This window comes from Phaseolus vulgaris, chromosome 4 (assembly GCF_000499845.2).
Source record: "Phaseolus vulgaris cultivar G19833 chromosome 4, P. vulgaris v2.0, whole genome shotgun sequence".
Classification (NCBI taxonomy): domain Eukaryota; kingdom Viridiplantae; phylum Streptophyta; class Magnoliopsida; order Fabales; family Fabaceae; genus Phaseolus; species Phaseolus vulgaris.
This window is the reverse complement of record NC_023756.2, coordinates 43,443,980-43,461,374: the sequence shown is the minus strand read 5'-3', so window position 1 is coordinate 43,461,374 and position 17,395 is coordinate 43,443,980. Positions and strand designations below refer to the sequence as shown.

The 17,395-nt window shown below is 29.9% G+C and overlaps 2 protein-coding genes across 3 annotated transcripts; one reads left to right on the top strand and one right to left on the bottom strand.

Moving 5' to 3' along the window:
• Positions 1 to 268: 268 nt before the first annotated feature.
• On the top strand, positions 269 to 11,133 carry LOC137837798 (probable 3-hydroxyisobutyryl-CoA hydrolase 3). Of its 2 annotated transcripts, XM_068646931.1 has the most exons (14): positions 269 to 348; positions 2,331 to 2,411; positions 2,917 to 2,985; positions 3,727 to 3,790; positions 3,907 to 3,986; positions 4,420 to 4,503; positions 7,828 to 7,912; positions 8,144 to 8,229; positions 8,342 to 8,463; positions 8,554 to 8,614; positions 8,712 to 8,810; positions 9,358 to 9,459; positions 10,521 to 10,562; positions 10,840 to 11,133. In XM_068646931.1, exons 1-14 carry the CDS (start codon positions 310 to 312, stop codon positions 10,969 to 10,971), a joined length of 1,146 nt encoding a protein of 381 aa, XP_068503032.1. In that variant the 5' UTR covers positions 269 to 309; the 3' UTR covers positions 10,972 to 11,133. The 2 variants fall into 2 exon arrangements, with proteins under 2 accessions (XP_068503032.1, XP_068503033.1); XM_068646932.1 differs by lacking the exon at positions 9,358 to 9,459.
• Positions 11,134 to 11,643: 510 nt separating this feature from the next.
• Positions 11,644 to 13,892, bottom strand: LOC137838884 (uncharacterized). The gene is made up of 2 exons (XM_068648097.1): positions 12,987 to 13,892; positions 11,644 to 12,660 (listed from the first exon to the last, which is right to left on the bottom strand). The coding sequence occupies exons 1-2, from the start codon at positions 13,890 to 13,892 to the stop codon at positions 11,644 to 11,646; spliced, it is 1,923 nt and encodes a 640-aa protein (XP_068504198.1).
• Positions 13,893 to 17,395: the final 3,503 nt, after the last annotated feature.

Below are 17,395 nucleotides of genomic sequence, written 5' to 3'. Positions count from 1 at the left end.
AATAAGTTATTTTTTTTTTTATAATGTTTTTGTATTGTAAACTAAATGGTGAGGGTGTTGACAATTATATAATAAGAGTTGTGAAATATTCCTTTATTTATTTATTTATTCTTTTGTTGCGAATATTCCTTAATTATATATTTCTTGGGTTTTGTTTTTTATTCTAACATCACATATCACATGTATGTTTCACTTAATATAATAATAGTTAATATCTAACATTGGTGAGATTTATAAATAGAGAGGTTTTATTGAGCTGAATTGGTGTGCCTCCTTTTCAAAACCCTCTTACTCTCAAAATTCATATTCATGGCTCCAACTCTCAATTTTGATAGGGAGCAAAATCAGGTTTTCCTTCTTCTTCTTTTCAATTATATCTTTTTTATTATTTCAAGTAAATTTTAATTATTACATGAATGTTTGATAAATGACATACCACGTTAATCAACCTTCAAATTTATATTATATTCCAATTTTACTAATATAATTTATCTGTTATAAAATGAGATGAAATATGGTTAGATAAAAATATATATATTTTTATCGTCATTTTTATCAAATTGATTAGGTTAATTATTTTTTCATTCCTTTTAATTACGGTCTTCATCGTATCTTTTAACCCCTAACCACATACAAGTTATGCAAGATGAGATTTTCTGATAATATAATACCGCTATAAAAATACTTTGGACAGTGATATAAATGCAAAGAAAGATTCTGCAGAAAATAAACATGTGTTCGGATTAATTTTATTGTTTTTTATCGACAATAATAAATAAATATAAATATTTTAAGGAGTGATTCAATACTTATACATAATGACAATCTTAATCACATCCATCCATAGACATATATCCAAGATGACTATACAAGACACTTCTAACTTAATTCAGAGAAAGACATCTGACATACTAAGTAAACATCTAATAAGATCATCCTAATACAAATCATCGGATCTAAGCACCAATTAGAAAAGGAAAAAAATAGTGACTTGGATGAAACCCAAGACCAAGTCTTTAGTTGGACCAACGCAAAAGCCTCCGGTAACTAGTGCAGTAGGTACAAGTTTATTCACCCAAAACTTTTTACATTTTATATACAGTCACATTCTCTTCAACTTTGTCCCCCTTAGACGAAGGTAAGTCGATTTAAGCGTATAAAGAGTTTGAAAATCCTACTATTAAAAATAAAAATATATCATAATATATAAAATATAAGTAATATAAATTTTATTTTATAAAATTAAATTAAGTTTAAAGTTTATAATACTCTATTAAAACCATTTACGTCTCTGTTTATTTTCTACGAAAAATTAAGCGTCCTTTTTTCGTATAAATATGAAGATTTGCAAAAAAAAAGTAAAATTATATAAAAAAATATATATTTCGACTATGAATATATATTTTATTAAGTGTATAACTATTATACTAGACTAGCACCGTCTGTACATATGTATTTTTTTATTTAAATGAAATATAGATTTATTTGTTTTCCGACAGTGTGAAAGTCATATCAATAACTATTTAATATTTAAAAAAATTAAAAAATAACACAATGTTCATAATACAATAATAAGCTTAAATATGATATTAAAGATAAAATAAAAAAATTGAGAGTAATTAAAGAGGTCTTTGATATATAAGTATATATATATATTATATTTTTATATTATTAATTTATTAATATTTATATTATAATAAAATAAATACAATTAATTATATAATATAGTATAATATAAATAATAATAAGAATTATTAAAATAAATATAAAATATTAATAAACATATAAATAATAATTAAAATAAATAATAAATTTATGAAATAATAATTATGAAAAATAATTATAAATAATAGTAATAATAATAAAACTAATTTTTTTAATTATATAATAAAATTATTATAATTTATTTAGTTAAATTTATTTATATTAAATAAATAAATTATATAAATTATTTTATAATTTTTAAAATTTATTATATCTTTCAAATCATTCACAAATTTTCATAAACTTTTCTTCTACTTTCTACTTTATTTCAAACAACCTCACTTTCTTCGGACATTCCATTCGAATCCATTTTCTAATCCAAACAAAAACATTAGAGTTAGTGATGAGACCACCCACTATGATCATCCATATAATCTTAGAGAGAGTTAGTAACTTGAGCGCGTGAGAAAAATAATTTTACAAAATTAAGTTAACCTTAAAGTATAATTTTTAATTTAGAGATAAATTATAAAGATGATGTGGATATGAAATGAATAATTTAATAATGAATTGATTATATGAAGCTCTTTATGATATATTATTGCATGACTAAGTTCCTTGTATAGGTACTTTTCACTGGAAATTCTTGTGTGAAGGTAGTCATACTAAACAGACCTCAAAAGCTAAACAGTCTTAACCATGAAATGGTAAGTTAACAAAACCAATTCTTAAATGCCTTTAACATAAATTACTTCAATTACTTTGTGACTACTGTTTTTAAAATTACTAGGTCGTAGGAAGGTTAATTAATTGAGCTGTCATTCTTTTTAATCAATAAGAAAAATATACTATAAATAAATTCTAACCATCTGTTAATTAACAACTAAATAATTGGTAGTTAAAACTTTGGTTGCTAATTAGATACCAATTTAAAAACTATTTAACAATAATAGAAATTAATTTAGAAACCAATTTTTTTATTTAATTTCTAAAATGATCTCTAATTTAGTTACTATTGCAACTAATTATTTTGGTCTCTAAAAATTGGTTTCTATTTCATGATTTTTTTGTAGTGTAAATGATGTTAAAAAATTTAATTAAGAGAAATACGTTCTTTTGTTCAAGAATATTATTTTATCAAAAGAGAAAACTTTATATATATGACGTTTTTTTTCTTCCAAGAATGACAATGGATTTTGTTTTGTTTTGCAGATTTGTCAAATAACAAGTAATTTAGAGTTGTATGAGAATGACCCTTTAGTCCAACTTGTCATACTGAAGGTAAATTAAGCAAATCACATGCTGGGGAATTTTTCTAATATTATTTGCTAGATTGAGAATCAGAACAATGAGCAAACTTTGCAGTTTCTTTGATTAAAATTTATACTTTTGAGCTAATTACAATTTTTTTTTCTGAAATGAACCACCTTTTAGTTAAATATTTATATTATTAGTGTTGAAGAAATCAATTTTTTTTTATAGATACAAAAGTGATACTTACATAAATAATAAGTAGAAAAAAATTAGAGTGAAATAAAATAATGACACCGAAAATCTGTCATAAAAATCTCCTCAACTTAGAAGTAAACACCCAATAAAAGTAGAATTACAATATTTGTTTTTTCACTTTATGAGAGTTCTAATCTCACTCCGTAAGAGTGAAATACAATATCTCTCTAACCTCTTATTAGGATTTTTAATCTCACATTATGATGGATATGAATTCTCTCATTTACTTTCTATGTTACTATTCTCACTTGCTTATTTTTCTCGTCCTCAATGTTCCTCCATAAAGAGATAATGAACAATTAATGCTTATCACATTTTCAAAATAGTTTTCTAGATTAAATTTTATAGTCTTTATATGATTCCAAAATTTTGGAATATCCACCATTAAATATACTCAATGAATGAATTATCAAAATTTATTAGTCTTGATCTTCCACTAATTATCAAAGTTTATGTATGATAAATTTTCATTATGATTAAAGAGTAACTATCTTGTTTTTCTATGTTAACTAGAGTAATGGAAAAGCTTTTTGTGCTGGAGGTGATGTGGTATCAGTGATTACTTGCTCATTAGTAGGTACAACTTGTCCAAAACTACCAAAAAAATTGTTGAATTAATGATTTTGAAACCAAGCTCATGGATAAGCTAACTATGCTTCCCTTTATAACATTTATCTACATATGTCAATCTAGGACATTGGACCTATGCAGCTAGCTTTTTCAAGAAACTACTTACTCTGGACCATTTGGTTGCAACCTATAAAAAGCCTACAGTGAGTTTGACAAGTTTAAAATATTTTTTTTTACAATATTTTCCATTTTTTACTATAAGAAAATCATTAAATAGAAACCAATTTCAGATATTAAAAATAATTAGTTGTTATAGTGACTAAATTAGAGACCATTTTAGAAACTAAAAAAATTATTGATCTAAATTAGTTTATATTATTGATAAATAGTTTCTAAATTGGTATCTATTTAACTACCAAGGTTTTAACTACCAATTATTTAAATTCTAAATTTGGTAACAAAAACTAATTATTAATAATATAAACTAATTATTTTTTTAGTCTCTAAAATGATTTCTAATTTAGTCAATGTAACAACTAATTATTTTTTGTCTATAAAATTAGTTTTTATTTAATAATTTTCTTGTAGTGTTTCTTACATATTTGGGTAGCTTTGATTGAATGGTTTTGGAATCAGGTCTCTCTTATCAATGGAGTAGTGATGGGAGGAGGAGCAGGTCTATCTGTGCCCACAAGGTTTAGGGTTGTGACTGAAAAAGCAGTAAGCTTCTCTTCACCTTCCAAAACTATAATTATAAAATATTAAAGTTTTCATTAATTATCCAAAAATGTCAAAGATGAAGTTTTCATTCCACTTTGTCTCACATTACCAATTAAGAGAGCACAACCCATCATGCAAAGAAGGTTGGAAGTAATTTGGGTGCAGTGAAGAGTGGAATGTTCAACCTCACCACAACTCGATTTAGTCCATAGTCCGTGATCAATTTTAACTCTTTAGACATGCTTCCACATTATACCGTTGATGGAAAAAAAGACATAACAAGACACAACAAAGCATATACACATGAAAAAAATAACTGTAGAAAGATCATATTGATTTGCATAACAGAGCAACCTAGTTTAGATCAACAATAAACAACACCAGCTTACTATTGTGCTAATGTTTCATATATATGCAAAATTACATCATTAGTTTTCTTAGAAAACAATATACTCACCATCCCAACAATAATATTTATTGGAGAGTCTTAGGATGTTATCTAAGTCAGACCTTCCCTTATATCCCTTAACCACAAACAAAATAAAAATCTAACTTGCTTAGGATTTGATACAGAGTCCTAGACAAAGGCACCAATTCGAGTAAGTGAAGTGCGCTTTCCAGGTATTGGGATGCTTTAAAAACCTTCTTATAATCCAAGACTAAACTCTTAAATCTTAAAGACAATACCGTTTCAATGTGTCCAGGTTAACCAAACAATTGTCACTCACATACTCTTCCATATCTTGTCTCCTTCCTTAGTCAAACCTATTATTGAGAACTCAGATAAATGTTTCCTAACAAACTTTTGGTAGTGACTTATCTTCCTTCCCACACATAATGCAAAGAGGGCTAACGACTTACTCTTCTTTTTGATAATTTATCATGTGTGGAAGTTATATTAATAAGCACTCTCCATTCAAAAATATAGAGCCAATGACATAGCTTTAATGCTTTGTAATTCTTCTAATATATATACTTCATCCCCCACCATAGTATTTCCAATTTTACTATGTGTTTAACTTGACAATATAGATATTAGTTTCACTATACTTCCAGTTCCATGTATCTTCTCTTCCTTCCTGGATAGAGTAGTCCCCTAGCTCATCCATAAAATTATCCAGTTGGCCTCTTTGCCACTAAAACCACTCTCTGCGTCATTATACTTCCACTTCCTACCTCCCCCACAACAAAGAATCATGTTCCTTAAACTACTTTCTTTATTGAATGAATTTGCATAGAACTGATTATCCATAAAAGATCTCTAACTCGCCTAATTATCTTCTCAAAACTTGATTTGATTTTCATTTCCTTTAGACCAAGCTATATATTATTAAACCAATTGTGATTTTTTGCTTTCTCACACACTTTCCTCAAGTCTCTCTACCACTAAGATCGAGCTTCTGTTCTTTATACTATTTAGACTTCTCTAGGATCCATATTTTGAATCTAAGACTTCTTTCCACTAACCATTTATTTTTTCCTCCAAAATCTCCATTTCCATTTTTCTAATAGGACTAGATTAAATGTATTCATATCTTTTATTTCCTAGCCCATTTTTTCTTTAGATTTAAACATTGACATAAAAAGCAAGGGTAAAACTATGATAACTAACTTTATCAATATTATTCTACCAGCGAAGGTCATGTTTTCCACTTCGCAAGCCTTTTTTTTATGTTTTGTAGCATGCGAATCCCAAAGTGACTTTTTTTTATTTGTCTCAACCATAACACCAAAATATGTGATGGTACGGACATTTAACTACAATCACTATAAGAAAATCATGAAATAGAAACCAATTTTAGAGACAAAAAATAATTAGTTGTTATAGTGATTAAATTAGAGACCATTTTAGAGACTAAAAATAATTTTGGTTTCTAAATTAGTTTATATTATTGTTAAATGGTTTCTAAATTGGTATCTAATTAGCAACAAAAGTTTTTGTTACCAAATTTAGAATATAAATAAGTGGTAGTTAAAACCTCGGTAGCTAATTAGATACCAATTTAGAAACTATTTAACAATAATAGAAACTAATTTAGAAACCATTTTTTTTAGTTTCTAAAATGATTTCTAATTTAGTCACTATAACAACTAATTATTTTGGGTTTCTAAAATTAGTTTCTATTTCATGATTTTCTTGTAATAAATAAGGTGCTGAAAATGTGTCCAATGTGTGATGATATACTCCAATTCCATGTAGCTTAGTTTTGTTAAAATTTGCCCTTAATCCTGATGTTAATTAAAAAAAATCAAAGAATGCTCTTTGTAACCATTAAATTTTGTGTATATATGGTGCACAAAAAGAGAGTTTTTGTTGCAAACTACAATATATTTATACCTCTACTCCCCTACTCCACTGGCTCCTATTTGAAAGCCATGTAACCTACCTATGACTCCAACTTGCCTAACTAGGTCTACTAAGCCCTCAACTACAATCATAAATAAGAATAGTGTTACATGATCTCTTTGTCTAAGCTCTCTAGATTAAATAAATTGGTCTACAAGGCTCTCATTTACCAAAATAAATATAGATACAAATTTCGTACACCCTTTAACCCACATGATCAATTTTTCCCAAAAGTCTAATCTCTCCAACATATAATACAAAAACCAAGTTGAATTGTACACCTTCTCAAAATCAACTTTTAACTATGACTTCCCTATGATTCTTTCTCATAATTTCATCCACCACCTCATTTGTCACCATAACAATATCCAATAACTCTCTACCTTTGCTAAAATCGATTATTTATGATCTATATGACTTCGTTAATCAGCTTTTTCAATCTATTTGATAATATTTTCAATATTATCTTGTACACACAACCCAATTTTCTACCTTAGATGTGAGAGTGATAAATGATGCATTACTTTCCCTAGGTTACTTGTCCCATCTATAAAAGTTATGTTCTTCTTTGAACACATCCTCCTTTATGATTTTTCAAGAAAATGTTATAAAACTGAAGTAGGACCCATCGGGCCCAAGATCTCACAATCCTACACAAGCTTTTTGATTTTTTCTTCTGAAAAGATTTTAGTAAGCATCACACTGTCTTGGTCACTAAAGCTCTAGAAGGCTAATATTATTTAAGCTAATTTTCAACACTCAACTCTTAGACAAAGTGTTCCTAAAGTGGTTTTTTATTGCATCTGTTACTGTTCCTACTAATTCTGGATTCCAATCCCCTTGATTATATTTTACATTGTTCTCTACTTAATATTATTATGGAAGTATTTAGTATTCAAAGATTTATGTCACAAAATTAAGTCTATTTTAATTTGTTATGAATCCTTTTCATAATATGTTTTATGTATTATTTGTAGATATTTGCAATGCCAGAGGCATCTATAGGACATTTTCCAGATGTGGGAGCCAACTACTTCCTTTCTAGACTTCCTGGCTATTTTGGTAAGTTGCTTAAATCTCTACCAATATGCATCTCTCACTTTTCACTCAAATAAACCGATTGGAAAAGGTTTTGAAGTAACTTTTATATATATAAAGAGATATACAAAAAAATTATATTAATATAATATTATTAATTATTTAATAATCTTTAGAAAATGTACTGTATTACCTTTTCCTTTTGCGCATTGATATTAATTTGCAATTTTACTTTTTTGGTTTAATTTTATGAAGGGGAATACCTAGGGTTGACTGGAGCACAATTGGATGGAGCAGAAATAGCAGCATGTGGTTTAGCCACACATTTTGTGCCTTCAATAGTAAAACTATCACTTCTTCCTCAATTATTCATAAACTTTCACAATAAGCTTCACTGTAACGTAATCTTTAAGAACTATGAATCCATACAAATAATTTTTTTATGTGCAACAGAAGCTAGAGTCGTTGGAAAATGCCTTACAAGTTCTTAATTCTCCAAATGTTTCAACAATTTCTGCACTGATAAAAACCTTCGCAGAGAAACCAAACGTGAGAGAAGACAGTCCTTTTAGGAGGTAAATCATTCTCTTGAGATTTTCTGTTTTTTGAAAATTGAAACGCTTACTGAATTACAAATTAATGGTTTTCATGGTACCAAAAAAAAGTTTGGAAGTTATAAACAAATGTTTCTCAAAGGAAACTGTGGAAGAAATAATTGAATCATTGGTAAGTATCTCTGCATCAAGTAAGATATTTTGATAATTTCTCCTTTACAATGTTGAATGCATAGTATAATTTTCAATCATATGATAATGTTTTATAGGAACATGAATTACAAATTGGAGCTGAAAAATGGATTACAAATGCATTAAGCTACATGCGTTCATCTTGTCCTATTAGCCTCAAGATATTTCTGAAATTAGTAAGTACAACAAAAATCAATTAACATTACTCTCATTGTTATTATAATTTTCACATATAATTATTTACTCTCTTTGTCTTTTACTAATAAAATAACATATTCCATTAAAAAAAATCATTACATAAAAATTAAATTAAAATAATTATTGATATTTAAAATAACTTTTATTATTAATAAAATTTATAGATTAGTTTCTAAATTGGTATCTAATTAAGTACCCATGTTTTAGTTACCAACCACTTTAAATTCTAAAATTGGTAGCTAATTAGAGATATCAATTTAGAAACTAGTTTATAAATTTAAAAACTACTTTATATACTAATAATTTTTTAATTTATAAAATAAATATTTCATTTAATTTATATAATAATTAGTTATTTTTTGTTTTTAAATTATTTTTATTCAATAATTTTCTAGAATTGTTTCATCATATGTCCATTTAAATATTAATCAATATTACTATTTATAGTATCTTTTATCATAAGAACTTTCCAAATAATTTTTTATTTTATTTTCTTACAAATTTTGCAATTTTATTGATTGTTAGATTAGGATTGGCCGGTTAGAAAAGATTGACCAATGTCTTTATCAAGACTATAATATTGTCTGCCACCTCCTCAGAGGAACTTTTGGCAATCATGTCTATGAGGTAAATATTTCCCTATAAAACATTACTTGAATTCTTAAACAAAATAAATTCAAAGAGTTAAAATAAATTTCATTGGGATGAGAAATTTTAATAAAACTGTGTTTAATAAGTTATTTTAGTAATTTATAAACTAGATCCGCTAGATACACAAAGTTATATATCATAAATAATCTTAAATGATTAAATATATCATTTTAAATTTATAAACTAATTCTAATAAACATTTTTAGTTAATATTAATTTCCAGGTTAATATATTTTTTCGTTTCTCTACTATAACACATAATAACACACATGAAATTAACACACATGAAATTAGTTTTTTGATTTTTTAGTTTAAATTTTAGATCTTTTGAATTGTACTTAAAAAAACTATTAGAAAGAGTTATTATGTTATAATATTATAACTTTTACGTCAACAATAAATCGGCATGAAATATTTTAAAATATTAAACTAAGTTGAAAATCCATTTGTCACTAAAAAATCATTTCAATAATTTTCTCACTATAAGTATCTAGAAGGTTTAAAATTTGGACTAAATCTGCATGAAATATTTTAAAATATTAAACTAAGTTGAAAATCCATTTGTCACCAAAAAATCATTTCAATAATTTTCTCACTATAAGTATCTAGAAGGTTTAAAATTTGAACTAGTGATGAAAATCAATCTTGCATGAAAATATAAGGACGAAAAACATATTTAACCCTAATTTTGTTAACTTTTCAACTTATGAATTTATAAGTTTCAATTCAAACTGATTTATAGCTTCTAACTAGTTTATTAACTAGTTTTATCCAACACTTTAAAAGTGATTAATGAAAACATTTGATAAAAATATATGAATAAGATGTTTTCTTCTAGAGATAGATTATATTCGCGGTAAAAAGATGTTTGTAAATTATTTTAGTTGGAAAGTTTTAATCAGTTTCTAAGTGTGATTTCTAAAATAAAGTTGCTATATTTTATCATTAATAAAGTTATAATTATTAAGACTGTATAAATATATATAGAGATTAATTTTCAATGTTGTAACAATTCTTCTCTTGGATGTACTGAAAAGGGTTCCCGAGCAAAGCTATTCCACAAAGACAACAAGCCCAAGGTACAAGATAATATCTCATGTTCCATTTCTACGAATATACTTTGAATATTTTTTTAATTAAGAACTGAATATTAATATATAAAATATCATCTCAATAGATAAGAGTTTGAACAGATTACTTCAAATCCCAAAATGTAAAGTTAGGAACGCATACTTCTACACCTTCCATTATTCCAATTGAGTTATAATTAACTCTATCATATTTTTCACTCAACACGATTGAATATTTGTTTTAAACCTATTTTGTTTTAGCACTTTTATTTTGTATTGTTTATAGTGGGAGCCTTCGAAACTTGAGCTTGTTGATGAAGAAATGGTGAATCAATACTTTGGGAATATCAATGATGTGGAGTGGGAACATCTTCGATTTTCTGATAGATCCAATTCCCAAATTGCAAGCAAATTGTAGATTGAAGCTATAAGGTTTAATTGAAATCATTCTTAGTGGTTAGCCATAAGAACTATTCAAGTAATTTATGAATAAAGTGGAGTGTTTCTTTATTTACACATAATTAAGGTAAAATGAATTGAAGTTTAATTATGATTGAGTAAATTAAATTCTTTGTGGAACGTGAATCTGTCGAGACTTTTCTATTTTTGTACTTTCTCCTAGCTTTTCATCTATTATTCTTTATTTTTTAACAAAAGAAGTGTTCTTCTTTGTCTGTCTTTTTTAAAATGCTAAGTGATTTGTTTTGTTTTTATTACAAGTTATAACCTTAAATTAAAAGAATAACTAAATTACACTTGCCTTAAAATTGAATGATAAAGATTAAAAATAATCCATAGAGAGTGAGAAACAAAAACAAGTTTTGATCGATGTATTGTGGAAAAATTCACATGATATAAAGCTTTTAAATACAATTTTCATTTTGTATATAGTTTAGAGTATAATATGCCACTACAAGAAAATTATGAAATAAAAATCAATTTTTTTTTATCAGCAATAACAAATATATAAAAAAAATGAACCACTTCAGGGGTGGAACAACCCGTATACAAGGAAAAACATAATCCAACTATCAGGACCCTCCAAACCCATCAAGCAAAAGCACAAACCACACTAAAAACCTAAATAGCATCAAATAACCAAACGCATACATTCCAAAGGTTCCAAACACCAACTGGAAAAGGAGACTAAATTAGTGCTAGATTTTGCAGAAATCCAAGACCCAACCTTTGCTTGCATCAAAGTACAAACTTCAGACACGTCAGCCACTCCCCTATTAAAAATAATAGAGTTTCTGTGAATCCAGATTTCCCCCACGACCCTAACCCAAATTGTATTCCACACTTCATTAATAAAAGCAGAGGACGTGTTCATCCTGAACTGGGAAAAATTTGACATAGGGTCATTGTGAGACACGAACGACACTCCTAGCCACTTATAACAAAAACACCATACCCACCAAGCAAAACTGTAGTCGAAAAACAGGTGACGGTAGGACTCTTCCTCCTTTCCACACAAACAACACAATGAACTTTCAACCAACACCCCTCTTCTATCCAAATTGACCCTAATAGCGATCTTATTCTGCATCATCCTCCAAGCCGTAAATAAAGCTGAAGGTACCGCTTTTAAACTCCATAACTTACTAAAAACTGGAGAAGGATCTGCCTCACAATCCCTCCTAACCAGAGAATAAACAAAGTTAACTGAAAACCTCTGATCAGCCCCTCCCTTCCACACCCACCTGTCCACCTCCCCCAAATCTAGTCTCGCCTCAAGTAAAGCTTGACTAAATTGATCCACCATAGACTTCTCCCAATCGAAAAAAGGTCTGCGCCAGGCTAAATTCCACACCCTAACTCCTTCAAACCAAGACCCGAGCTCAGCCACCCTAGCATTTTTGGCCGAACATATAGAAAACAATCTCGGGAATACTCTCTTCAGCGCACCACAACCGAGCCACCTATCCTCCCAAAAGGAAATGTCCTTTCCATCTCCAACTTTCCACTTGAACCCATCTTCAAAACTCCTGCCCCATCCCTCCGAGGCCCAAACCTCTTTCAAGTCTTTCCACCAAAAAGAACTCCTGCTACTTTTACCTTCCTCTCTCAAACTCCTCCAACCACCATATTTAGAGACGAGAATCTCCTTTCAAAGACCACCCTTATCCGAACCCAGCCTCCAGATCCATTTTCCTAACAAAGCCAAGTTAAAAAGCTTTAAATCAATGACCCCTAGTCCCCCAAGTTCGCGAGGCTTACACACAATTTTCCAAGATGCCGAAGCTATCTTCCTTCCTTCAGTGCCCCACCCCCAAAGAAAATTCCTTTGAATCCTTACCAACTTATCTACCACTCCGGTAGGTAATTTAAATAAGGACATAAAGAATAACGGAATAGAAGAAAGAACAAATTTGATCAAACAAACTCTCCCGCCATCGACAAGCACTTTCCTTTCCACCTGCTTAGTCTAACCTGAACTTTTTCAATCACCCCATTCCAAAAAACCTCACGCTTATGACTTCCGCCAACAGGCAAACCCAGATAGACAAAAGGGGAAACCATCACATCACAATTAAGAATGGCTGCAAAACCCCTTAGTGAAAGAAGACTAACCCCCGTTCCGCCAATTTCACTTTTCAAAAAGTTAACTCTGAGCCCAGAGGAAAGCTCGAAGCATTGCAATATGTCCTTAATATTGAAAATGCTTTTTGTGTTAGCTTCACAGAAAAACAAGGTATCATCTGCGTACTGTAACATATTGACCTTCACTTTATCTTTGCCAACTACCACATTGTCAATCAAATTCTTTTCTTCAGCCATCCTTGACACCCCAACCAACCCTTCAGCCACAATAAGAAAGAGGAAGGGAGCTAACGGATCACCTTGACGAAGACCTTTCTTAGGGAAGAATTCCTTAGTTGGACTGCCATTCACAAGAACTGAAACCGACGCTGATTCTAAGCAACCTTTTATCCACTGAATCCACAACTCACAAAAGCCCATCTTCCTCAGCATATAGTAAATGAACTCCCAACTAACTGAGTCGTACGCCTTCTCATAGTCAACTTTGAAGAAGACACAACCTTTTCTCCTTCTTTTATACTCTTTCAGAACCTCATTGGAAACCAACACACTGTCCAACAAACCCCTCCCTTCAAGGAAAGCCGACTGTCTGACATCTATAACTTTGCTTATCACCTTCTTCAAACGTAGAGATAACACTTTAGAGATGATTTTGTACAGACAACCAACTAAAGAAATAGGACTAAATTCACCAAGCTGCTGGGGATTTTCAACTTTTGGTATAAGACATAGGAACGAAGCGTTTGTACCTCTGGGCCAATGACCGTTAACCGCAAAGTCCTTCACCGCCGCCATTACATCTTTTTTAACTATATCTCAGCAGAATTTTATAAGACCGAAATTGAAGCCGTTGGGGCCAGGACTCTTACAGATGTCACAACTCCAAACAGCAACCCTAATCTCTTCTTCATAAAATTCATCGATCAGCATATCGTTGTCGGAGCCCGAGATAGAGCAAAAACTAACATTATCCAGCCGAACCTGACAAACATCGTTCCTAGCAAATCTGTTTTCGAAAAAAGTACAAATCTTGTCCTTGATCACATCCTTATCCTCACACCATTTACCATTAACATGAACCCCATGAAATTGATTCCTTGCCTTTCTTCATTTAATAGACGAATGGAAAAACTTTGTATTGAGATCCCCTTGCTATATCCAACTTTGTCGTGCTTTCTGAAACATGACCGCCTCCTGCTTAAACTTAGCTTTATTAAGTTCAGCAAGGAGAGCCTTTCTTTCTTCCCTTTCAAACTCCGCTAGCCCATAAGTATCATCGCGTTCGTCCAGAACATCGATCTTCTTTTGAACCTCCTTACTAACGTGATTCACATCTCCGAAGACTTCTTTATTCCATATATTTTTAGGTCAGCTTTCAATCTTTTCAATTTTTCTTTAAAAATAAACATCCCATATCCTACGACCTTATAAGAATTCCAGCTCAAGCTCACAAACTCCCTAGACCTGCTATCTTTTAGCCAAACATCCAAACACTTAAAAGGTTTTGGACCCCAGTCCACAGACACCTCTTTGAGTATAACAACACAATGATCTGAGACTGATCTGCTCAACACAAACTGCTGGCAATTTGGCCAACAACCCAACCATTCCTTTGAAACCAACACTCTGTCAATTCTGCTCTTTACTAGCCCGTTTGGCTTATACCAAGTAAACTTCCTACCTACCAACGGGACATCAACCAATTTCGAACTTTCAATAAACTCATTGAAGCCTTTTATTTCTCGGGAGTAGTCTAGCGTCAATATCAAACTATTTCTCTCCTTTTTTCCTCTAATAGAATTGAAATCTCCAATGATACACCAAGCCTTTGACAACTGATTAAGCCTAACTACATTGATTTCACTCCACACCTCCTTCTTTTCCGATAAAGAGCTAGAGTAATAAACGTTCGTTACCGTTACATTTACCTCGTTACCATGCTTCCAAAGGCCTTCGATTATGGAGTAGTTCCTACCGTTTACCACCCTAGACAACTGAAATGACTTGCTACTCCACATTGTAAGAACCCCACCAACACTGTTAATAACTTTGTTCTCAACCCAGTCAACTTCATTAGACCCCAAAAGAAAGTACACCTTCTCCCTACTAAAACTTGAACTCTTCGTCTCTTGTAGGCACACCATATCCACCTGCTCCTTGAAGATCAAATCCTTTAAATAATTCCTTTTTATGGTGCCACCTAACCCTATAATATTCAGACTAATTATCTTCATTAATAAACTTACTCCTAACTCCCTTCCACTTCCTCGTGAGATCACTTTTAGAGACTAAAAATAATTAGTTGCTATAGTGACTAAATTAGAGACAATTTTAGGGACTAAAAAAATTTTGGTTTCTAAATTAGTTTCTATTATTGTTAAATGGTTTCTAAATTGGTGTCTAATTAGCAACCAAGGTTTTTGCTACCAATATTGGTCTCTAAAATGATCTCTAATTTAGTCACTATAGCAACTAATTATTTTTTGTTTCTAAAAATTGGTTTCTATTTTATGATTTTCTTGTAGTGTGCTTTCATATATTTGCATTGGGCTTAATGTAGGGTAGTGATATGTTCGACATTCTTTTTCAACACACTCTCGTCACTTTTATAAATTACAAAAATTATTAGTATCTAATGAAATTTTTATTATTAATAAAAAAGTTATAAAGTAGATTCTAAATTGGTATTTAACCATTAGCTACCAAGGTTTTGGCTACTAACTACTTTATATTTTAAATTAGTTTTTTTATTAGTCTTTTAGAAACTAATTTAAAATATAAAATATTAGTAGCTGTTCTCACTGGCTCGAAATCGGTCGGATTATGGGTGAGCTCTTCTCGGTTTCCCTTCTGGTACTCGGTCGACCAACTGGATGAGGCGTTGGTAACTGCTTCCATGCTTTAGCGAACCGATCTTCTGGGAGCTCCACCTGCGATTACACTCCGACGCTCAAGTTAGTGAAAACATAAAATATAGTGTATATAGTGGAATATATTGTAAAGATGCAAGTTGAGAGACTCCTTGTGGGTGGTTGTCTATTTATAAGCTTTCATGGGCTTGGATTTTTGACCCTAGTTCCTCCAGGCATCAATAGCGTAATCGGGAATATTGCATCAACATTTATAGCGTGATCTGGACAGGTTCTGAGGAGCCTCTCAGTCGGTATGTAGATCCGGTTTGCCTGACCCAATTCATAGCCAATTATTAGGACGGTACAGTAGCTAAAATCTTAATAGCTAATTTAGATACCAATTTAGAAACTATTTTATAAATTTTTATTAATAATAGAAATTACTTTAAATATCAGTAATTTTTTAGTCTCTAAATCAGTATTTAGTTTATTCAAAATAGTGAATAATTATTTTTGTTTCTAAATTTAATTGTTATTAAATAATTTTATTTTATAATACATTTAACAATCGATAACTTAAACTAGAACTAAATTGTTCTCTTAAAATCTAAACAATTTCTGTATATTATTCGATATTTTATTATTTAATAAAAATCGTACACTTGCACTATAATCATTGTATAATCATTACTTGTTCTAAAAATATATGATCTTGAACAAACATATATAAAAATACGCGAAATACTTAGAGAGCATTTATGTCTCTCTTCTATTTGGGTAGATGAAACTCCTGAATATATTCTTTTTATAAAAAAGATATTATATTATATATTATATATTATATATAACTGTACACGAGAAGTAGGGTGTGTAGGGATGTCCCAATGTCCTAACCTTAACCTTTAGACAATAGAAAACCTTTGGATATTGTACATTTAAACCTTAACATCATACCATTTTTTATCCCTCTAACCTTCATAATTTCCTCTTAGTTAGTACTGATTACATTAGAGAAAAAAATAACATGTTTTACTTTTGTGCACTACCCAAGTTAAGGTTATCCATAAGGCTCTTACAACTTCCCTCAAATAGAGTTTAACTTAAGATTGTAGATATAGCAAGTAATATAACTTTGTGATGCTTTGTTTGAACCAAAAAGCTGGTGAATCCAATATTAGTGAAGAAAAAAAAAAATAAAAAAAGATAACAACGATTGAGCAACATTAATAGTCCCTATCCAATTTTATTTTTCATTATGATTCAAAGATTTTGATTCTCAGTACGTAGTACCACCCCCACAATATATTCCTCACTTCCAGATTTTGCAGTAAACAACTGAAACATTGTGAATCACCATTAATAGGTGGGTTGCCTCCTTTTGTAAGCATAAACACTGCAGAGAATTTTTTTGCACGATGTGTCTTTGCATGTTGAGGAACAAAGTGA

What these genes read in the sequence shown, in the direction of transcription:
- LOC137838884 (XM_068648097.1), bottom strand. Translation starts at nt 13,892, where the DNA reads ATGGCGGCGGTGAAGGACTTTGCGGTTAACGGTCATTGGCCCAGAGGT. An exon ending in GGGTGATTGAAAAAGTTCAG is followed by an intron (nt 12,661 to 12,986) that starts GTTAGACTAAGC and finishes GGTCTTTGAAAG; the next exon opens with GAGATTCTCGTCTCTAAATA.
- LOC137837798 (XM_068646931.1), top strand. Translation starts at nt 310, where the DNA reads ATGGCTCCAACTCTCAATTTTGATAGGGAGCAAAATCAG. An exon ending in TTGATAGGGAGCAAAATCAG is followed by an intron (nt 349 to 2,330) that starts GTTTTCCTTCTT and finishes TTCCTTGTATAG; the next exon opens with GTACTTTTCACTGGAAATTC. An exon ending in TCCAACTTGTCATACTGAAG is followed by an intron (nt 2,986 to 3,726) that starts GTAAATTAAGCA and finishes TATGTTAACTAG; the next exon opens with AGTAATGGAAAAGCTTTTTG.